The 23,794-nt window shown below is 42.9% G+C and overlaps 1 protein-coding gene across 12 annotated transcripts in view; it reads right to left on the bottom strand.

Annotated features, from left to right (window-relative positions):
* NEK7 (NIMA related kinase 7) overlaps window positions 1-23,794 on the bottom strand; it is a 158,071-nt gene that overhangs the window by 67,940 nt on the left and 66,337 nt on the right. For all 12 annotated transcript variants that reach the window (XM_039484404.1, XM_039484403.1, XM_039484402.1 and 9 more), the window contains one exon: window positions 14,257-14,367. In XM_039484404.1, the coding sequence (XP_039340338.1) occupies window positions 14,257-14,367 (111 nt within the window). The remainder of the gene's footprint in view (window positions 1-14,256; window positions 14,368-23,794) is intronic.

The raw sequence follows: 23,794 nt of genomic DNA, 5'->3' as shown, positions 1-23,794 counted from the left end.
ACTCACAAGTATTTTCTTTCAAGTAAGAAAGTGCATATGTGATATTTTTATATAGTCAGGATTATTTTTCCTATTTTAAGAGATTTGCTAACATATCTGTGCTTTATATTGAGAATGGATGCTTTGATGTTTATTTATGATGTATGGTGATTTACTTTTTTATGGCCTGTTTGACACACTTATTTAAAGTCTGCATTTTTAATGTGTTACAAGAATGTAAATGAAATTATTTTCTAATTATTTTAATTTTTTTCTTACAGCAGTTTTTTCACAACAGATATTTAATTTATCTTGCACAGTAGAATGATATCTGTCTTATTTTAGACACTTGAAATCATATCCTTTCAACACTTTATTAAAGGCCTTACTTGTTTTCAACAATTCTTTTACTGTCCTATTTAAATAGTAACTTTCTTGCTTCAATGCAGTTAGAAAATGTGCTATTTTTCTTTACCAAATATCTCCAGTTACAGCTCTAAAAGATAAGCAGTAAACAATTGGACTGTCACATAACATCAGGGTTAACAGAAAAAGGAAGAAGGGGAAAGTATGGCTATTAAGAAAAGGGAAAGGTACTCTGCAGTTTTGCTTTGAAGGTCATCAAGTCTAAAACCTGTCTTACACCTTTAAGGAGAAAGACTGCGTGAGAATTAGAGACCCCAAAAAAACAACTAAATCCAGCATTTTACGTTCAACCTGAGCAAAAAATATTTTTAAAAAATAAACTATGAAATTGTGTACCAGATTATGAGATATTCACACAGATTCTCTCTCAGATAGGTCTCTCTGGTAAAAGTAAACAAGTTCCACAAACATTAAAATGGAGATTGAGCAAAAGAAGCGGGAAAGAACATAGCTTTATTACCAATTTAATTTAAGATACACTAAGAACTCAGACATCTAACAATTTAAAAAGCAAATGAACTCCAATTCAATTAGACTGATAGTTATTACAGATAAAATTATATTGGATTCAAATTCTATTGTACACCACTTTGGATTTTTTACCCTATGTTTGGGGAGCACTTTATCGTACTGCAGCCTTAGGTGTTCAATTATCACTAATGGGGAAATACTGAATATCTAGACTGCTAATTAATTACATTTGTCAGGATGCTCTGAAGCAATTTATTATTTACTTGTAAAAATGTTTGATGCAATGGTATCCAGAAGTCTAATTCAGGAATGCAGAATAGCAAGATTTTTTTCTTCTCTCACCCCAATTCAACAGTGGATTTGCAATAGTGTGGAATATTCTTATCTTGATGTATGATGATTTATGTTTGTTTGTTCCTACATAAACTGTAACTCATTCATGCACATCCATACAACATTTGAGCATTTCAATACTGCTAACACCAAGTGATTAAAAATCACGTCATGCCACCCAAAAATATGGATTGGCTTAAAAATAATGACTTTTTAATTTTACACACACACAATTTGGGATGCTTTTAATTTACCTTCTGGGTTGGGGGCCTTTACAGCACTGTCATGGGGTCTGCTCCACTCACTGCTGTGGCACCGCCTTGTGGTTGGCTCATCTGGGGATTAGCTCACCACTGGTTTGATGCCGCCTCTTGCAGTTTCTTTGCCCCTTGTCCAAATCTCTCACTTAGCAGCCTCTCTCATACTCCACCCATTGCAGAGCTTCCACTTCATGGCTTGGCCCTCTGGCCAGGTCACTAATTTCCCCTTGTCTGGGGTATCAAAGCCTCTCTAACCAAACTGTCTCAGGCTGTTTTCAGAGTCCACCACTCCGTATGGCTGGTAGGTGAACCCACGCCTGCCCTCTACACTGGTTTCCAGCCTAGGGACCCTACAATCAGCAGCTAAGATTAATGCGGTCTCACCCTTGCTGCTGTTTCACTACAGTTCTTCCTATTCCTTTCTCTCAACCCTGAGAGTGACTGCTGCTTCTCTCCCTCCGCAACCTCTTTCTGCAAGCCGAACCTCCTATCATCAGCTGGGCTTCAGGTTCAGCTAGGGGTGTATATCCAGCCTATATCTCACCCAGATGCAGCCCATCATGTCAAGTAGCCTCTTCTGAGCCATTGGGGTGAACATACCATCACAGGTACACTTGGGTCTCTTTGTTTTCAAGGTTCTTCCTATAATCATGCAGGTTAAAAACTTTTTTTTTTTTTAAAGAATATGCTGAAATTCTCATGTAATCACTGCAGCGTTAAGAAAACTACAAAATATCACGAGACCCGTAAAATAATGAAAGTTGCCCACAGTAGTATTTGCACCTCAGCTTGTCTAGTGAAACACAGCAGTGAGAGCTTCCCTGGTCAATACAGATGAATCCTAATGCATCAGGTGACTTTCCTCAGTTGCTTATTCACTGAAGGCTTAAAGTGAATAGCACTCACATAGGAAAATATTTTCAACTGAGGACCTCAATGGTACTGAAATTGAGCAACAAGAACTTAGTCTTTTACAAAAGGAAAGTTAATAAAAGCTCACCCCAATGACTCCTGGAAGAGAAGAAGAACAGAGAGTCAGCGCTGGGTTGTGCTATGAGCTGTGGCGATAAGACTCTGCGCCAGCATCCTGTGAGGTGGCAGTGGTGTCAATTAACACAAGTAATTTTTGTATAGTGCTGTTTTTCTTGGTGGTTAATTGTTGGCTGTGAGTTGTTCAAGCTGTGGTCATTTAAATTTTCAGTAACATACTTCTGTACCCTCATTGTGGCAAGGCACTTAGCAACATGGTGCCCTGTTAAGGGCTCCAGTTTACCTTCGAATAAAACTGACAGAAGCATGATGCCATTCATATTGGAAGCCATGGTACGATTTCTCCTTCACGGAACTCATTCTTGCATTTTCCCCCCCTCTTAAGTGACAAGAAAAACACACTCTCACAGAAGCTTTGTCAGTTTTTCCCTTCTGTTACATATCACTTATTTTTCAGACTATTTTAGAAGTATTTCCTTCAAAATACTACAAAACTCACCCCAAAAAACAAACTAATACCAACTGAACAGCAGACTATCAAGTAATTTCTCCCACAAGCAGTATGAAGACTGAGTGCATCGTGACACCTCATACATATTTAATGATAGCCTGATAGGCTGTCATTAACATCAAACAGCAATCTAGGTTTGCTACATTAAACATGATTCCTGTGTTAAGAGGACATCACAAACTGCCTCCAAGATCTAGATACTAAGAAATGCCCACCGACTTGGACAATGTGTAATTAGGCCAATTGCACTGAGGGAGACATTAGACATATATTGGGTTAAAATAAAAAAAGCTTCAATGGGTCATAAGACCAGACATGCCATAAGGCAATCTGTCATAGAATACTCATATTAAGAAGTGTGTCAAATCAGAACATTCAAAAGAAAAGACAAACGTTCCTTTATGTTGTATGAAGTGTAAACGTACAGAATTAATAATTCATGGCACAGAAAAAAATATATCAGATTTGGATATAAATATTAACAGGACACAGTCAACTTGTTTAGACTACAATTTTGACTGTCCTATCTTAAAACTGTCAGTCTAGTGAGGAGCAATCTTCAAAGCATAGAAGTCAATTAAAAAATACATTAATGTGAAAAAATTAAAATTCTCTGTTCTTGTAGGACCTACACAAAACAATGCTTTTCTGCTTTGTGTTCTGCTGGGGCAAAGCGAGCTCTAATTAACTAGCATACTTGATTCCCAGAGTTGTGCTGTGTTGACAGCATCATATTGGTGTACACATAAGAAAGTAAACCAAAATGACATGTTAAATCCAAGATCCAGAGGTGGGGGTAACAGGATAGGAATGTAAGAATAATCAACATTTGACAAATTGAAAGGTAAAAATGTCACGTTGCCATGGAGTGATCTGTGCAGGTTGCAGAATTTCTCTTGGAAAAAATATCTAGACTAGGGCTAGTTGCAGAACAATAAAACACAATTTATAAAATAAAGTAGTGAACAAATACTATACAACTAGGTATATAACTGGTCAAATATTGCACAAAAAAGGTATGTTACATATTTTTTCAACCCATATAAACCACAAAATTCATCAAGTACTATATCTGTTGAATACTATTTGATTAGTTTAATTAAATCATTTTAAGTATCTAAAGAAATGTTTAATCATCTCTAGAAAATGATGCAATTTATTTTAAATAAGCTGTTGGAGACTCTCAAAGGTTTTAAAAGATATACTCATGTCCAGTCATCTCTGCTTCTTATCTTATTAAATAAAACATTTGAAGACAACCTGCAGCAGTCATTGTGCTAAACAACCAAGAAAACGGTCAAAATATGCACAATTTTAATTTATAGCATGTATTCACAGATGAACTGCAAATATGAAATGCATGAAAACAGAACTTTAGAGCGAAAACAATGACTATCTATTATGGTGGCAAATAATAGACAGGCAGTGGAATACCTTGCTCCCCCCCACAGTCATTTTGGTATTCAAAGTCTACTAATAGCCTCACTTCTTTTTGAGCCCCAGTTCAGCAAAACACTTAAGCACCTATTTACATGCTTAGGTGCTTTGCTGAATTGGTTGAAACAGGTGTTTCTTTCACTAACCACTAACTTTTTCTAAATGATTTTGATAAAATGTATGCAGAAGACCTGAAAATAGTGTTGGAATAAAATGACTCTTTCACTAATTATCAGTTGATACAACACCATGATAATCAAAAATGACCTAAACTTAAATAAAAGTGACCTCATTTTCAGATGTGCGGACTATCTACCATGCCCATTTACTTCAAACAAAATTTGTTGGTACTGTACTTGGTATTTGACACTTCTGAAAATTACACATTTTAGATCATGTATACATTACAAACTGTTGTCAATGTAAATTATATGGGCATGCAATCACCAATGTTTGTGTATCACTTGGGCATGTACATACTTACCTGCTTGTGTCAGCACTGTGTGTACATAGCAGGAGTGCTTGTGTCGATGCAAAGTGTGGCACACCATGGGTAGGTATCCCAGTGAACCACCCTCCGGTGCAATGTCTTTTGGAAAATTTCATAGCATGTTGTGGAATCAAAATGATTTGCCAAGAATGTCTGGGTGCTAGGAGTCAAGTTCCAGCATGCAACTTTCTCCATCCCATAATATCATCCATATCCTATAATTTTCATGCTTTTAAAAAAAAATAAAATGACAAAAACCTGCACATCACTTTTCTGTATCTGCCATCTTGGACAGAAGCATGGAGCCTGCAGAGGTCTGCACTATTCTCAAGAATGTTGCAAATACAGGGCACATGATTGTATTTGCAAATCTGCAGCAAGCAGCGCACCAATAGGGGACATGAGGATTTATTTGAGGACCGTTTGCTGAGGAACACAGCAAAAAACAATTCTAGGTTGTTGGTGGCATTCATGGTGCAACTATAGATGGTGGAATGTTGCTTCTGGACCTTAGAAACGAGCACTGACTGGTGGGATTATATTGTAATGCAGGTCTGGGATGACAAGCTGCAGAACTTTTGGATGCAAAAAGCCACATTCCTGGACCAGCATGCCAAGCTCACCCAGCCCTCCAGAACATGGACAAAAGAATTAGTACCAAATTGAACATGGAGAAGCTACTAGCGAATGCATGTTGGAAGCTTGCAACACTGGATTGCTACTGGTCAGTAGGAAATAATTTTGAAGTTGGAAAATCCACAGTGGGAGAGCAGTTGCCATGCAAGTGTGTAGAGCTATTAATCATCTGCTGCTACACAGGACTTTGATTTTCAGCCCCATGCAGGACATAGCAGATGGATTTGCAGCAGTGCGAACTACTATGGGATGACAGACGGCATGCATATCCCTATTTTGACACCAGTGCACCTTGCCATAGAGGACATCCAGGACCACTTCACCAATAATGATTTTGAGGATCAAGCCTACCCTTTGCTTGCCTGGCTAATGTAGTCATACACTGATCACCTCGACAACACCAAGGAAAGATTCAACTATTGCCTCAGCAGGTATAGAATGACTGTTGAATATGCTTTTGGGGAAACGGAAGGAATGCTAGCAGTGTTTACTCACTAGACTGGATCTCCATGAGAAAAATATCCCAATGGTTATAGCTACCTGTTCTGCCCTGCATAATATCTGTGAGGCAAAACGGGAGAAGCTGGCACCAGGGCAGAAGACAGAGGTGAGCCTGGCTTTGAACAGCCAGACACAAGGGCTAGTAGAAGATCCCAGCATGGAGCTACGTGGTTGAGGGAAGCTTTGAAAGAGCATTTGAATAGTTAGCCACAGCAGTGGTCTGTGCTGGAGTGTTGTTTGGGAGAAGACTGCAGAGTATCTCCAGGAAAGTTTAATCAAGATGTTGGTGTCACTGGGCCTAAATAAACCAAAGTTGTGACTGAAGGCCTGAGTGAACCAAAGGTCTTCCATGCTGTGAACTTTAACCAGCCTAAGATGCTAACAGACAGCAAGCAAAATGTGTAACTGTCAGCTGTCTCAGCTTGCAGCTGTAGGACAATTTGAAACAGCAAAAAGCGGCGGGAAGGAGGGGGAGGAAAATCTGCATGCGTTTGTGCTGTGAAGGCCATAGATAAATATGCGAATGGGAACTTTTCTAACACGCTGAAATGTAATGTTTAAAGTAACTGCTATTGGGAAGGGAGGGGTGAGGGGGAAAACCAAACAAAAGGCTTACACAAACAAGGGGGGTATAAATACTGGGACCCCGCCTGCGCGCGGGTGTGCAGGATTTGAGAATGCTTTTTCTCCCTGGCACCTTTTTTGAGCTCAAATAAACGTGGTTTGCTTCTCCACCCTGGTGTGTTAATTAGTGCGACGCACACCGGGCAACGAACCCTGCTGTTGCTCCGCCTCGGGCCCTTTGAGCCGGCAACAAAGACCTCTTAGGAGAATAAAAGGGACATCCCTATGCACATAAAGTATTCCACATGTCCCCCTTCCCCTGCCTAACCCAATGGGGGAATGAAAAGCAGATGCCAATTCTACCTGTTTGTTGTACCTCTACCACTTCTCATAAGAGTGAAACAATGAAAAGTCAATACCTTTGTCTTGTTAACTTGGGGTGAGATGGGCACCATCTTTAAATTTAAACATTGTAAGGAAAAATGCATGCACAGATACATCCAAGCCTTCACCAGGTTCATCTTTGCTCACCTGGCAGGACTGGCTACACTGTGACAGAGTTCCCTGCAGCATTTCTCTCACACTCCTTCCTCTTCCTTCTTACTATTCACAGCAAGGGTCTCTGTCTCAGGCTTCTCCAAGGTATCCACAGTGGTCTGCAAGTGCTAGTGGAGTCTCCGCCAAATATAGCACGCAATGCCTTGTAAAAGAGGCAGGTCTGGGTGAAGCACCAGATCTGTTGTTGCACTCCCTAGCCTTGTGGTATCCCTGGATGAAGTTTTGACACAGCACTGCTGCTGATCCCTCTTCTATCCCTTTGCCTGCATGCCCAGTGCAATCTGCTCATAAAGGTCAACATTTCTAGAGCTGGTCTGTAGCCTCTTCTCCACACTGGCCCAGGAGATCCAATACTTCCTGTCTACTCCAGACAGGAGCACAGCTAGTGCCTGGATCCGGCATAGCCATCTGAGGAGTTGAACACAACAAGGATGAACTGCTAGGTGTGCTTGCGAATGTGGGCAATCAGGAAAAGACATTCTAAAAACATGCAGGGGATTTTAAAGGAGTGGGTGGCTTCCGGTCTCTCTGACACCTTAGTGGTGGATTTAAAAATTGTGGCCAGAGTGGTCACTATCCCAGGGAATGGGGCATTATGAGACAGCTGCCAGAGGACTGTTAGGATTGACACAGGTTAATCTACAGCATCTACACTCACAGTGTGTCAACCTTAGTAGGTCAACCATGTCCCTATGTTGTTCGGGGAGGTGGAAGAGAACTGAACTGGATCGAATAATCTGTAGATATCACTTCTAGGATCCATTTGTGCGAGGTGATGAGCTCTCATGAAGATAGAAAATGGGACAGATGTCCCCACCAGAGTTGTGGGGAGATACGTGCACCATAGCATCAGGAGCAGGAGAGATATCATGACTCCTGTCCAGAGAGTCAAAATGGTCATTTCCAGGATGTCACTTACTGGGAGGTTGCAGTAGAACATAAGAAGAACATAAGAATGGCCGTACCGGGTCAGACCAAAGGTCCATCTAGCCCAGTATCTGTCTACCAACAGTGGCCAATGCCAGGTGCACCAGAGGGAGTGAACCTAACAGGCAATGATCAAGTGATCTCTCTCCTGCCATCCATCTCCATCCTCTGATGAACAGAGGCTAGGGACACCATTCTTTACCCATCCTGGCTAATAGCCATTTATGGACTTAGCCACCATGAATTTATCCAGTTCCCTTTTAAACATTGTTATAGTCCTAGCCTTCACAACTTCCTCAGGTAAGGAGTTCCACAAGTTGACTGTGCGCTGCGTGAAGAAGAACTTCCTTTTATTTGTTTTAAATCTGCTGCCTATTGATTTCATTTGGTGACCCCTAGTTCTTGTATTATGGGAATAAGTAAATAACTTTTCCTTATCCACTTTCTCAACATCACTCATGATTTTATATACCTCTATCATATCCCCCCTTAGTCTCCTCTTTTCCAAGCTGAAGAGTCCTAGCCTCTTTAATCTTTCCTCGTATGGGACCCTCTCCAAACCCCTAATCATTTTAGTTGCCCTTTTCTGAACCTTTTCTAGTGCTAGAATATCTTTTTTGAGGTGAGGAGACCACATCTGTACACAGTATTCGAGATGTGGGCGTACCATGGATTTATATAAGGGCAATAATATATTCTCAGTCTTATTCTCTATCCCTTTTTAATGATTCCTAACATCCTGTTTGCTTTTTTGACCGCCTCTGCACACTGCGTAGACATCTTCAGAGAACTATCCACGATGACTCCAAGATCTTTTTCCTTACCCATTGTAGCTAAATTAGCCCCCATCATATTGTATGTATAGTTGGGGTTATTTTTTCCAATGTGCATTACTTTACATTTATCCACATTAAATTTAATTTGCCATTTCGTTGCCCAATCACTTAGTTTTGTGAGATCTTTTTGAAGTTCTTCACAATCTGCTTTGGTCTTAACTATCTTGAGCAGTTTAGTATCATCTGTAAACTTTGCCACCTCGCTGTTTACCCCTTTCTCCAGATCATTTATGAATAAATTGAATAGGATTGGTCCTAGGACTGACCCTTGGGGAACACCACTAGTTACCCGTCTCCATTCTGAGAATTTACCATTTACTCCTACCCTTTGTTCCCTGTCTTTTAACCAGTTCTCAATCCATGAAAGGACCTTCCCTTTTATCCCATGACAGCTTAATTTACGTAAGAGCCTTTGGTGAGGGACCTTGTCAAAGGCTTTCTGGAAATCTAAGTACACTATGTCCACTGGATCCCCCTTGTCCACGTTTGTTGACCCCTTCAAAGAACTCTAATAGATTAGTAAGACACGATTTCCCTTTACAGAAACCATGTTGACTATTGCTCAGCAGTTTGTGTTTTTCTACGTGTCTCACAATTTTATTTTTCACTATTGTTTCGACTAATTTGCCCGGTACCGACATTAGACTTACTGGTCTGTAATTGCCAGGATCACCTCTAGAGCCCTGTTTAAATATTGGCGTTACATTAGCTAACTTCCAGTCATTGGGTACCGAAGCCGATTTAAAGGATAGGTTACAAACCTTAGTTAATAGTTCCGCAACTTCACATTTGAGTTCTTTCAGAACTCTTGGGTGAATGCCATCTGGTCCCGGTGACTTGTTAATGTTGAGTTTATCAATTAATTCCAAAACCTCCTCTAGTGACACTTCAATCTGTGACAGTTCCTCAGATTTGTCACCTACAAAAGCCGGCTCAGGTTTGGGAATCTCCCTAACATTCTCAGCCGTGAAGACTGAAGCAAAGAATCCATTTAGTTTCTCCGCAATGACTTTATCATCTTTATGCGCTCCTTTTGTATTTCGATCGTCAAGGGGCCCCACTGGTTGTTTAGCAGGCTTCCTGCTTCTGATGAACTTAAAAAACATTGTGTTATTACCTTTGGAGTTTTTGGCTAGCCGTTCTTCAAACTCCTCTTTGGCTTTTCTTATTACACTCTTGCACTTAAGTTGGCAGTGTTTGTGCTCCTTTCTATTTGCCTCACTAGGATTTGACTTCCACTTTTTAAAGGAAGTCTTTTTATCTCTCACTGCTTCTTTTACATGGTTGTTAAGCCATGGTGGCTCTTTTTTAGTTCTTTTACTGTGTTTCTTAATTTGCGGTATACATTGAAGTTGGGCCTCTATTATGGTGTCTTTAAAAAGGGCCCATGCAACTTGCAGGGATTTCACTTTAGTCACTGTACCTTTTAACTTTTGTTTAACTAACCCCCTCTTTTTTGTATAGTTCCCCCTTTTGAAATTAAATGCCACAGTGCTGGGCTGTTGAGGCGTTCTTCCCACCACAGGGATGTTGAATGCTATTGTATTATGGTCACTATTTCCAAGCGGTCCTGCTATAGTTACCTCTTGGACCAGCTCCTGCGCTCCACTCAGGATTAAATCTAGAGTTGCCTCTCCCCTTGTGGGTTCCCGTACCAGCTGCTCCATGAAGCAGTCATTTAAAGTATTGAGAAATTTTATCTCTGCATTTCGTCCTGAAGTGAAATGTTCCCAGTCAATATGGGGATAACTGAAATCAATCAAGAAGATGGTCCTTTCCTTGTGAACCTAGGTTTCTTCCTGGGGACTCAGTTGTTTTTGTGGGCTGATATTGTACCAGGCAAGATCACTGAGCCGTCTGTGATATACTGTACTTTCTCTTTGCCATAGGTGTATAGATGGCAAGAGATGGTAGAGTTGCCCTGGAGTCCTTAAGAGAGAAGGGACCTGTCCATGGCACCCCTGAATAATTTGGGTCCCTCAAAAAGAAGGTTTTCTATGATGCTTTATACCTCTGGAAGCAGACCAGAGGACTGTAGCCAAGAAGCCTGGCTGTCATAGCCATGGAGAGAGCAGCTGTGTCAGCAGCATCTAGTGAGGCCTGGAGAGATGCCTTGGTGATTATCTGGCTTTGCCTTATCAGAGCCTGAAATTGTTCCCTCTTTGGGGAAGTTCTTTGGGTGGGATACAGCGTTTTTAATCCACCCATTTACTTGTAGGTGGTATAGAAACAGGGGTCTGCCAGAACATACAGGGGCCATCAGAGTACCACTGATAGGCAAAGTGATTTGCCCTGAAAAGATATGTGAACAACGTTCAACAAGGAGTGCTGGGGCTCCTGTATCTCTTCCAATAGAATATGCAGGGTCTCAACTATATATTTCATAAGATCCTGAAAGGCATGAAATCATCATCATAAAATGATGGGGGAGGCATGGCAACCTTGTCTAGTGAGGAGGCGACTTTATGGGAAGGTGGTGTTTCTTCTTCAGCAGGTGGCTCTTGCTGCCCTGTAAGATATTGCTGTGTGGAAAGACCCAAGGCCATAAGTTGTTCTCACAAGCTGGGAGCCTGTATAACTGGACACCACAAGAGACTCACGGGTTCCAATAAGCCCACTGTTGTGGATCATAAGGGAAGGGGGAAAGACTCCACATTTGTCCTTACCAGTGATGTCAAGTATATCTCCCATTAGAAGTTTCATCACCAGTGTGTAACTTCTAGTAATGGAAGTCAAAAGGGTGACCCTGCATAGACACTTCCAAACCAGATACAGTGTCATCTGTGTCAACTGGCGTGGCAAATGGTGTCAGTACCAGTGGTCAAGATGGCACTGGGACCTGGAGGGGGTCCTGTAATTGCAGCGGTACCAGAGGTTGATAAGGACAGTGAGTCGGTAGCATCTGGAAATGCATCTATGTACCCTCAAAGAGTTTGTGAGGGACTGGAGGCCGTGGCAGTACTGGATGGCGAGACACCCTTCACTACCATTTTCAACAGGAAGTAGGCGCCAGGAGGTGAGTAATGTCTCTCTGTACCCCGCAGCTACAGTGATTCAGGCTTCTCCAGGATCCAAAGATTTTCATGAGTTAAAAGACTGGACAGTACCAGCAAATCTGGGTAGGAAACATCAGGAGTCAGAATGTCCAGTGATACTGAAGAGAACACCGAAGTACGATCAGTGCATCTTATGTCTGTTTGCTGGAGGCAGTACCAATGGCTATTTCAGTTTGGCTCTCGAGTTCATGTGTCTCAGAAGCACAGAGACCAGTGCCAATGCAGGTCCTGCTTTAGATAGCTTGCCAGACAGTTTCTTGGTACGCAGCATGGATTTCTTAGCTGCTGCTGTCTTGGTACTGCAAGGGATGGGACTGCGGATTTAGACGGTTCCAAAGGGCCCCCAGGATCTTTTCTTACTGCCGCTGTAGAGATGGTTGCTGGAGCACTCTGTGGATCATATGTATGGCGGGTAGGGTGACTCAAATACTGTGGGTCTCAGCTAGCGCTCCATTGATAATTTCTTAGCTATGCATGAGAAAGACCTATGGCAGGTTTGGCAGGGTTTGAAGCCTGGAATCTTGGGTATAACCTTGTGGCTGTGAATCATGAACTGTGAAAAAGAAAGGTCCAAACAGTGCACAAAAATAGAAGAAGGGAAAGGGAGCCTCTCCTCCCCTTTTAAAAGCACAAACTGTGCTAAAAACAAAATATAAATAAAAATACTAAGAAAATAAAGAGAATTTGAGAAAAAGATGTAGCAAGCCATGAGGCTAGCTACCAGACACTGCAAAACTCCATCTCAAGCTGCAGGAGGTTCAGAAGGTACTGGAATGCCAGCTGGTCCCTCCCTAAATGCCCTTGTATCAGCACACAAGAGTGCCTAATGAGCAAGCATGTACCCCCAGACCCTGCTGATAAAAATCTTCAATCCAGAGTGCATGGGTCCACACACATCCTGACATGGAGCATCGATAGAACCACTATTCGAAGAAATGTCATACATGCTACTCACTTAGCCAACTTGAAGGAACTGCTAAACTAAAAATTGTCCCCAGATTATTTGAAGAGCGTCCTCTCAAATGACATAAGCACTTTTAGCTTTACTGCTTCACTGGAAAAACCTAGTTATACATTGGAAAACCATATATGCAGACAGAGACTGATACAGACAGACATTTTGAAGATAAAATCATTGATTATAAAAATTGCAGAACTGATAAATAAGGCTCCGTGTGTGTCACAGAGGTCACGGATTCCATGACTTTCCGTGACCTTTGTGACTTCTGCAGTAGCCCCGTGTGGCTGGCCCAGGAGCCGCTTGAGCAGTTCAGGCAATACCTGGATCAGTCACACTGGCTGCTGCTGGGGCAGTCTTGGGCCCCCCCTATCTCCCAGCAGCAGGTGTTTGTATGTGTTGGGGGGGGGGGGACTTGGGGCCACTGCTAACCTAGGGGGGGCTCCTGTCCCTCAGCTTCCCTAGCTCCACATGCTGCCTCTGCTGGCAGCCAGGCACCGCCCCCAAATCTCCCACTGGCTGTGGTTCCCAGCCAATGGGAGCTGCAGAACCGGGGCTTGGGACAGAGCGGAGGCAGCATGTGGAGCTAGGTTGCTGGGCTGCCGCTTCCCAGGAGCTAGGTAAGGAGCCTGCCCCTGTCCCACCAACTCCCTCCCACCAGCACCCACGCTCCCCCCAGGCCATGACTCCCCTCCTCCCAGCATCCCCCCCCTCCCACCCAAGCACCCACGGCACCCCAGTTTTAGTCTGGGATATTTTTAGTACAAGTCATGGACAAGTCATGGGCCTGTGAATTTTTGTTTACTGTCCCGTGATCTGTCCATGACTTTTACCAAAAATACCCATGACTAAAACATAGCCTTACTGATAAATGTTCCAGTCCCAAGAGCCAATCATAAAATCAGCAACTACAAGCAGATTTCTAAAATCTCATGGACTGTTCTATGGGCCCTAATTATTTGTGAAACACAATGTACAGAAGAAGAGCTGAAGCAATTGACCTAATCTCAAATGTACCACAGTTAGCTACTGCGGCATAATAAAAGCATTTCCAAACAAATTTGCTTCATTAAGCGGAGGGGCGAGGGAGGTGGGGGGGGAGGGAGAAGACTTTGCAAGTTTCTTATTTGAGTCTCTGAGCACCTGTTCTTAAACAATTATGGCCTGCATTTCAAATAAATCAAACACATTATTTGTAATTTAAGAACCAAAAGACCCAGTTTGCAAGACCCAGAAGCTGAGCAATTAGAATTAAAAGTGAATAAAAACATAGTACATTGCTCCAAATAGATTATTAAAGGCTATTAAAAATAAAATTCATACCTTTATCATTCTAGAGAGGTCTCCAGCATCTGCTAATTCCAACACTATGTTTAGCTCATTGTCTTCAATGAAGGAGGCATAGTATTTAATTACATTTGGATGATTCAGTTGCTAAGAAAAGATAAATAGATGTTTCATTCAACAGCATGTCCTCATCTTAAGTCACTGACCAATGAAGTATCCTTTCTTAACAAGGAAAAACTAATACGCTACAAAATACTGTAGCATGTTACGAAAAGTATGTGCTAACATGAATTATTTACATAATGTAAACATTTCAAGTTTGCAAGAATTTCTGAACCCATTTAAAATCCATCAAGTTTCAAACCATGCTATAATTTTGAAGTAATAAATCTAAATAAACTTATATTTATTTACATTTCTTTAACATAAAACCTCAAAATAATTCTGGAGGTTGTTAAGCATCAAATTGTATTCAAGTGATAACTAATAAGACAACATAAAATACCATAAGATGACTAAAAAGATCTCTAAGAATTAGGTAGGATTTATTTTTAAAAGTTAGTCTTCTATAAGTAAATAAATTTACATGTTAAGCTGTAAGTTAATAAATACGTGAATTGACAACAAAGAGTGCATGTTTATGTTTTGTAACAAACATTTGCTCACTCGCTCTCTTTTTTTAAAGTCAGAGCTAATTTAACAACCTTAAAGCTAACTGTATCTTTCAGGAAAGGATACTAATTTAAATATCAAAATGAAGCAAAAAATATCAGCAGGCTTCAGGTGTCTGTAGAGGCAGGTAGGTAGGTGTGAGAAATGTGTTGAAGTAGGTTAATAGTTGAGTGGAAAAGACACAGTTTAACTTGTAGATTTTCAACTAGGATAATTCAGGTTCGTATATAAGAAGTTAAAAATGTATATTTATAGATGCCTATATATGATTTCCTATCTTGCAAGAACATACCAGTCATGGCCAAACTCAATGTATTCCAAAAACTAAAATTAATCCAAACTGTTGTGTTTCTTGGAAGTGACTAGGCCAGCTGTCAAAGTCACATGGTTAGCTTGCACTTCTGACCCCCGTTAGGTCTATCTCAAGTGCACCCTTTCAAATGACAGGCCCTGAGCCTTCCCACCTCTCAGAGTGGAATCCCAAGATTCTCTCATTCACAGACCCAGTTCTAGACTGAAACATTCCTGTTATGGTACCTCTCATAAGGCTCTATGGAAATATGCTTAGAATTGTTTTATGCTACATATGCCATGTAACATGTCTCCGTAAAGGTTATGATCTACTGAATGTATTAATCCTATTTGCATGCATGTATCATTTTTGTATTCGACGTTATGAATGCTATAAATGTTGGCTGTGTACTTGCTTGATTTCTAAATAACCTTAGTAGAGCATTTGGTCAGTTCCTGGAGAAAGGAATGTTGAAATTAAGTACCTCATCAAGAAACACTTAAAGGACAATGGACCTTGGAATGCTCCAATCAACATAAGAAGTCTACTTGAGTACATTCAAGGTAGCATGTAAGCAATGGATGATACCTGTAAAAACAGTGAGTCATGCACGGACATGTGACTTGGCCAGGTGACTCCTAAACTCCATCTTGGAGCTGGACTTTGTATAGGAGTGAGGAGGGGGTCTCCACCCACAAGAGAAAGTCTGTTTAAACCCCTGGGAGACCCCTCCATTTTGCCTTCAGCTGGCTAAAGAGACAGCCCCTCCCCCCACTCCTCCCCAGGATACCTGAAAGAAATTGGAACTAAGGACAGTGACTGCAAGGGATGTGAGTGATTGCTGGACCCAGGCTAAAAGGAGATTAGTCTGTAAAAGGGAGCATTCTGGAACTGGTAAGGATCTTATCTGTATTCAGTTCGATTAGACATAGATTTGCACATTTTATTTTATTTTGCTTGGTAACTAACTTTGTTCTGTCTGTTACTACTTGGAACTACTTAAATCCTACTTTCTGTATTGAATAAAATCACTTTTTACTTATTAATTAACTCAGAGTATCTATTAATACCTGGAGGAGCAAACAACTGTGCATCTCTCTCTACCAGTGTTACAGAGGGCGAACAATTTATGAGTTTACCCTGTATAAGCTTTATACAGGGTAAAACAGATTTATTTGGGTTTAGACCCCATTGGGAGTTGGGCATCTGAGTGTTAAAAACAGTTTACCCTGTATACGCTTTATACAGGGTAAAACAGATTTATTTGGGTTTATTTGGGTTTAGACCCCATTGGGAGTTGGGCATCTGAGTGTTAAAAACAGGAACACTTCTGTTAGCGGCTTTCAGGTAAACCTGCAGCTTTGGGGCAAGTAATTCAGACCCTGGGTCTTTTTTGCAGCAGATGGGAGTGTCTGGCTCAGCAATACATGGTGCTAGGACCCGAGCTGGCAGGGAAGACGGGGGTAGTAGTAGTCTTGGTACATTGGGTGGCATCTGCCAAGAGGGTTTCTGTGATCCAACCCATCACAATCCCCTTTTTACCAACAGTGTTTCCACAGCAGATCCAACTGGATTTGGCATTTGCAATAGGTGTCCCTTCATTAGCTGTTACCGGCAGGTAAATGCAATGACTAAAAACAGCTTCGTCAAAATATGTATTTATTCATAGGAACACAGCATCCAGAGAAAAGGGTTAAAAGGGCTTACACATGTATCTTACCTAAAGTTTAGGCAGACCCTTCTTCTGGGGCCTGGAGTCCCATCTGCCTCCCTGCAGACACTGCCTCTCACTTCAGCTCAAAAAATGTATCTACTCAAGAGTGTTTTATTCCATGTTCCTCATCTAAAAGCCCCCATCCTTCCCCTCAAAATAAGCCTGGGGTGATGGGCTCATCTTGGTCAGAGACTGGCTTCAAAGGCATTGACACCTGTATTGCTAGTGATTGGATTATCTAAAGCCACTCTCTGCCTTTCTGTGGATGGTCAAGGAACTTTGGCAGGAATTAACAGTAAGGGTATGTCTTCACGACCAACGTTCAAGTGCTGCCACAGCACCACTTTAATGTGGCTGTGTAGTCATGGCACCAGCGCTGGGAGAGAGCCCTCACAGCACTATTAAAAAAAACCACCCCCACAAGGGGAGTAGTTCCCAGTGCTCGGAGAACAGCTCCCAGTGCTGGTGCACTGTCTGCACTGCCACTTTACAGTGCTGAAACTTGCATCAGTCCGGGGCAGTCAGATCCCTGAGCAAGAAAGTTTCAGCGCTGTAACGTGGCAGTGCAGACAAGGCCTTAGAACCCACGTAATAAACAGCACAATAGCAAGTATGTAAAAAGAGATACACACTATATTCATAAAAAATAATACAAATATCTCCCACATTCTTCACACAAACATAGTCAATTCTGGTTTTGTAATGACTGAAAATTGTATGTCCTCACTGCTAATGTGCTGAAGTATAGGATTAGGGGTTTTTTGTTTGTTTTTAAAGTAGGTGTGTTCTTTAAGGGCACAGAACTAGGTGTCTGTCAGTCTCATGCAACCTTAATTCTATCTCCTTGTGTGTAAGCATTACGATAGTCTTGCTCAACATCACAGAAGTCTGTAGCAGAGCCAGGAACACAACCCAGCTTCTCCAGGTCTAAGTCCAGTACCTTGAACACAAGAGAACATAAGAATGGCCATGCTGGGTCAAACCAAATTTTTTTCTTCTTACATTCTTCTGTCTCATTCGCTGTCCACCCTCTTTATTAAATGAAGGAGACTTGTAGAACAAAGAGTTTGTGATTGTGTAATTAATAACTATCAAAACACATAGGCACAAAAGGCAAAATTCTGGGAATCTCAATTCTGACATTTCCTGATTTTTACGTGCTTGGACTTTGCAAACTTAGTTCTTATATGTTCCCACAGTCTAATGTTCTTTTAATAGTGTTTTGTAAGTAATTTCCTTTATTTTTTAAAGCAAACTAAAATAAAAAAATCCATTATGGATTATCAGTAGGGCTGGAATCCAGGACCTCTAGAATTCCTTCTAGAGATGAAGGATGGTTCAATGGTTAGATGGACCTGGATTCCATTTCCAGCTCTGCCACAGATTTCCTGTCTGACCTTGGTAAATCCGTCTCTTTATGTTAGGACTTCCCTGTCTCGAAGGAGTGTTGTGAGGATAAAAACAATGAAGACTGTGAAGCACTCAGATATTACACTCATCAGAATAATACACCTAGACAGATAGCCTAGTGGTTGAAGACAACATGGTCACATATGTAAGATTGGCACATTCATTCTGAAAGTAGTGAGGCTAAGTAAATGAGAATTTACTCTGGCCTCCAAAGGAGTCCACATTCTGGAAGCTGGCAAATTACTATTTGTTTCCCCTATTCGATCCTGATCTGTGCCCTTCAGGAGGTGCAGTGCAGAATCTGACTCAAATTCCATTGCCAGCTCTGACAGAAGAAACCTTATGCATCTTTCAGTTACTGCAACTATAAAAACAATGAAAAAATATACTTTCCTGACTGCTAAGATAGGAGTATGAGGCTTTGATCACTAATAAGGCATGCGAAGTGCACAGAATTCAGTGGAACAGCAGTGACCAGAACTCACGGCACCCAGAACTCCTTCCTGGCACCTGACATTACTACTGCAACAAATCCACCATCTAGGGTTCTAACTCTGATCCTGGTAGTACATTTGATGCAGTTGTAATGTTTGAGATCTCAGTGGGGATCTCAGTACAGATGGAAAGTTTTTAGATTTTAGAAGATAACCTCTAAATAAGATCTACTGAGCATGTGCACACGACTATTTCAGAAGCTTACAAATTGCCCAAATATGTGTAAATTTTAATGAGGACAGCAAATAGTCCTAGGGCCAAAGAACTACTATCTCCTTTTCAAATTTCAAAGTCCCTCCACCAAAGTATGGATACATTAGAGATATTCAAAGAAGCAACTGAAAAAAAAAATTAACATAGGCAAAGCATATGTATTTCCCCCTAACCTCATTCTTGAAAACAGCTGAAGCCTTTTTGCTGAAACTCTTGGACTGAGCAGGGAGAAGGGAAGGAGAGACAGAATACTAAAGAAAATCAGAGGCAGAGAGCAAACATGGAAAATTTCAACCTGTATGGTTGAAGTTTGGCCAATTTATGAGAAACTGAAAACAAGGGCTTGTACTGGAAAGTGTACAAACTTAACCAGGCATTGCTACTAGCTCCATCTATATTATGAGGAAGTGGCTGCTAAGTTGGACACTCTACAAAATGTACAATTTGAGGTAATTTACCAAGCATACCCTTAACTCCAGTTTTCTTTAGATGACCAGAAAGTTCTCCATTAACCTGTGTGAATTCTGCTACTGACCAGAACGCAGAATACAGAACCTCATTTCAAGGCAGGGACATCAAGATGTAGACTGTGGCATGTGAGTTTTCTCCTAGCCCATCAGTCACTTTTCCCCCTCCATCACACACTCATCTAATGGCTACTATCAATCATTCTACTTCTGAATAGAAGGGTACAACTGGCTTTAAACCTACATCAGTGCCCCCCTATGAGCTGGATGGCAAAAAACACTGTAGGGACAAATCATCTCCTTGCAAGAAACTAAGGCCCGGTCTACACTAAAAAATTAGGTTGACTCAGCTATGTCGCTCAGGGGTGTGAATAAATCAACGTCCCTGAGCAACTTAGTTAAGATTATCTAACCCGCAGTGTAGACAGCACTAGATTAATTGAAGAATTCTTCTGCTGATCTAGCTACTGCTTCTCAGGGAGGTGGATTACCTATGCTGAGGGGAGAACCCCTCCCATTGGCATATGTAATGTCTACATCTGAAACACTTACTCCTGAGGGAATTCTGCACCAAAAAATTACACATACGGTATTTTAAAATTCTGAAAATTTTATTTGTCAATAAATAAATGTGGCTCCAGCATGGCAGTGGGGAGCACAGGCCATGGCTGCATTGAGGTGGGAGATCACCCTGAAGCCCCCACCTCCCCTGGTACAGGGACTCAGCAGTGAGGCTGCACCTTACCCTGACACAATGCAAGGGCTGGGCCTGCTCCAGAAATACCTCAGGACCTTGCCCCTCTGCGTCAGGTACACCAGATGTGGGTAAGCAGGCTCAGCACAGCAGGATCCAAGTGTGGAAGGACTTGGGGTGGGGAGGGGGGAGGTCTGGGGTGAGAGGTTTCTGTGTGGGGCAATCCGGGTTCGGGCGGCTCAGCGGGAGATCTAGATACACAGAGGCTCGTTGGGGAGTTCCAGGTGCAGGGGAGATGGGGCTCAGCAGGGGGGTCTGGAGGGGGGGGAGGCTCAGTGCAGCTGGTTGAGGATCAGTTGGGGTTGGAGTCTGAGTATGGAGGGCTCGTCAGAGATGTCCAGATGTAGGTTTGATAGGCCTGGTTAACGGGGGAGCTCCAGCTGCTGCCGAGGGGATGCAGTATGCCAGGTTCCTGCTTCCCCCTGCAATTCCCCTATCTCCTTTTCTTCTCCATCCCCCTCCCCGGACTCCCACATTCCCCTCCCCCTTCCTTCCCCACTGCCACTTCCTCCCACCCCTTCAGCCCCCCTATCCAGCCCCACCACGGGCACTCACTGTTGCACAGAACAGAAAACAGGAAGGCTCCCAACACACAGAAGGGAAGCACAACTAGCACTAGGACTCCTGCAGAGTCAGCGGAGCCAAGACACAGCCTCCTTTGGCTGGGCAGCTCTGTGCTTGCAGAATGAGGGGGGGGGGGGGGACAGTAGCATGTAACCCTGTGTGCTCCTCCTCCCCCCATGCTTTGCCATTGTTTGGAGGGGGGCAACCCCCCCCCCCCCAAAATGCACCCAAGGTCCTGTGCATTTCCCCCTCCATGTGGCTTCCCTGCTGTTTTCTGCAGGGAAACATAAGAAATGGGGGTGGGGAGAAGAGGAGGACTTTCTGCAGGTGCACAGTCCTGGAGAATCCCCCCAGGAGTAAAGCACTGCAGTGGTGCCACTGTAGTGTTTCAAATGTAGACGAGCCCTAAGCAAATCTATTTCACAACATGATCAGCCTCCAGTAACCCTGGAAGTGACAGTGATAAATTTATTCTGGTGAAGCTCCCCTATATGACAATGTGCTGAACTTCTATCATCATGCCAGAAGAGAAAGTTACTCACCTTTTGTAGCAACAACAGTTCTTCAAGATGCGTGTCTTTGTGGGTGCTTCACTGTTGGTGCCCTTGCATCCCTGCGCTGCTGATGAGAGAACTTTGGTAGCAGCGTCCACTGGGCCCGCACATGCGCTGTTCCCCCCTCCTCATCTGGTTCAAGGCTAACTAGCCTTGCACAGGGAAACCCCCCTCAGTTCCTTCTTTACCGCAGAGCCCCTTAAGGAGAACTCTGAAGTAGAGGGGAGGAGAGGGGGTCGTGACGCACCCATAACGGAGCACATCTTGAAGAACCATCATTACTGCACAAGGTGAGCCACTTTCTCTTCTTCGAATAGTGTCCCTATGGGTGGCTCCACTGTAGGGGACTCCTGAGCAGGTGACCCAATGGGAAGCTGGGACTTCAGAGTCGATTCTGTTATGGATGACAATACTGAGGAGCCAGATCAAGCATCGTAAGCAGAATCCCCAGTGTCTGCGAAGGAATGCACAGACACCCAGGTAGCTGCTGTGTAGTTTTCCAGAATGGGGAAATCCTTGAAGAAGGCGACTGAGGAGGAAACCGATCTTGAGAAGTGTGTATGGATTCCAGATGGAAGTACTACATTGCGAACATGATAGTGTTTGATGCAGTTTGAGACCCACTCAGTGTCTGGGCCAATAGTCTTATCCACAATGCACCTTTAGTCCTATCCACAATGGAAAGGAAAAGCCTAGCTTTCCTAAAAGCCTTTGTCCTGCCCAGATAGAAGACCTAGGCTCGCCTAACGTCCAGTGTGCGTAGAATAGCTTCCCTATCATCAGAGAGAGGCTTGGGATAAAAGTTGGGAGGTGAATGAGTTGGTTCTTGTGAAAGGCTAAAGTCACTTTGGGGATGAACTTCAGGTGTGGCCTGAGCATGACCTTGTCAGGAAAAAATACTGTAAAGGGGCGGGGGGGGGGGGGAGGGTTGCCATAAGAGCCACTATCTCCCCTATCCTCCACATGGAGGTAATGGCGACCAGAAATGCTGTCTTCATTGACAGGTGTGTAAATGAACAACTGCCTGTAAGTTGGAAGGGCAGTCTGGTCAGGCCCTTTAATACTAAATTCAGTTCCCATGGTGGGGTAGGATGTCTGGGTTTGGGAAAGAGGTTCACTACGCTCGAAGAACTTCTTCGTAGTTGGATGCGAGAAATCTAAAAACCCCTCTGTTCGTTAATGAAAAGTCATTATGGCCACCAAGCATACCTTGAGCGAGCTATGGGACAGTCCAGACTTCAGTAGGTAGTCTAAGACTACTGGTAGAGTAGCAGATGTCGTGGTAATTTGTCTGGAATTACACCAAACCTGGAACCTGGTAAGTTCAATGGGTAGCCAATTTCCTACTGTGTAGTAACACATCCTGTACCTCCTGAGAGCAGGATCTCTCTATATGTTGGAACCATGAAGGAACCAGGCCTTGAGCTGAAGAATTTGCAGGTTGGGATTGAGAGCACGTCCTTTGTTCTGCGAGAGGCAGTAAGGAGTGAGTTGAAGAGGGATTGGCAGATACGTCACCAGCTGTGGCAGGTAAAGATACCACATCTGTTTTGGCCAGGTGGGAGCAATCAGTGTGACATTTGCTCTCTCTTTATTTTTAACAGGACTTTCTGCAATAGACGAAATGGGGGAAAGCCTATAGAAGGCCCTTGTCCCATGAGAGAAGGAGAGCATCCCCTAAGGAGTTCTGTCCAAGGCCTGCTCTGGAGGCATTTCTTGTTCAGATAAGTGGCAAACAAGTCTATAGTCAGTGTCCCCAACTTTCTGAATATGTCGTGGAGTACTACTGAGTTCAACTTCCATTCGTGGTCGTGTGGGAACTTGCAGCTGAGAGTGTCCGCTGTCATGTTTTGCGCTCCTGGTAGGTAGAACGCTGATATTGTAACATTGTGGGAAATGCACCAGTTCCATAGCTTTAGTGCTTCCGCACAAAGGAAGGGCGTTCTGGATGCCCCTGACGATTTATATAGTACATGCATGCTATGCTGCTTGTCATGACCCGTGTGTGTGTACCTCTGATCAGCGGAGAGAAGTGAGCACATGCGTTCCTGAGCGTTTGAGGAGGCTGATATGAAGTCACCCCTCTGTGGGTGACCACTTGCCTTGTGTCATGAGGTTGCTGAGATGTGCTCCCCACTCTATGAGGGATCCATGGTTGGAGAGGAGTAGTGACGGGGGAAGGAGAGAAGCTGTATGAACGGGAATCCCGTGCAAACATTTGCTGGGTCCTTCCACCAGTTCAAGGATTGTTTGACCTTGGTGGGTAATGATAGGGGTTTGTCTAGGTTGTTTCTGTTCAGCCTGTGAACAGAGCTGGACCATGACTGGAGACACCACATGCAAAATCTATCAGCTTATGTACATAGCATGCATGCATACCCAGCATCAGGGTAGTCCCCAGATAAAGTGAAAGTAATTAAAGTAGTTGGGTTTCAAGGG

The sequence above is a fragment of the Mauremys reevesii genome, linkage group 8, assembly GCF_016161935.1.
Source record: "Mauremys reevesii isolate NIE-2019 linkage group 8, ASM1616193v1, whole genome shotgun sequence".
NCBI classification, from domain to species: Eukaryota; Metazoa; Chordata; order Testudines; family Geoemydidae; genus Mauremys; species Mauremys reevesii.
The sequence above is the reverse complement of the archived record's forward strand: the minus strand, read 5'-3'. Positions and strand labels throughout refer to the sequence as shown.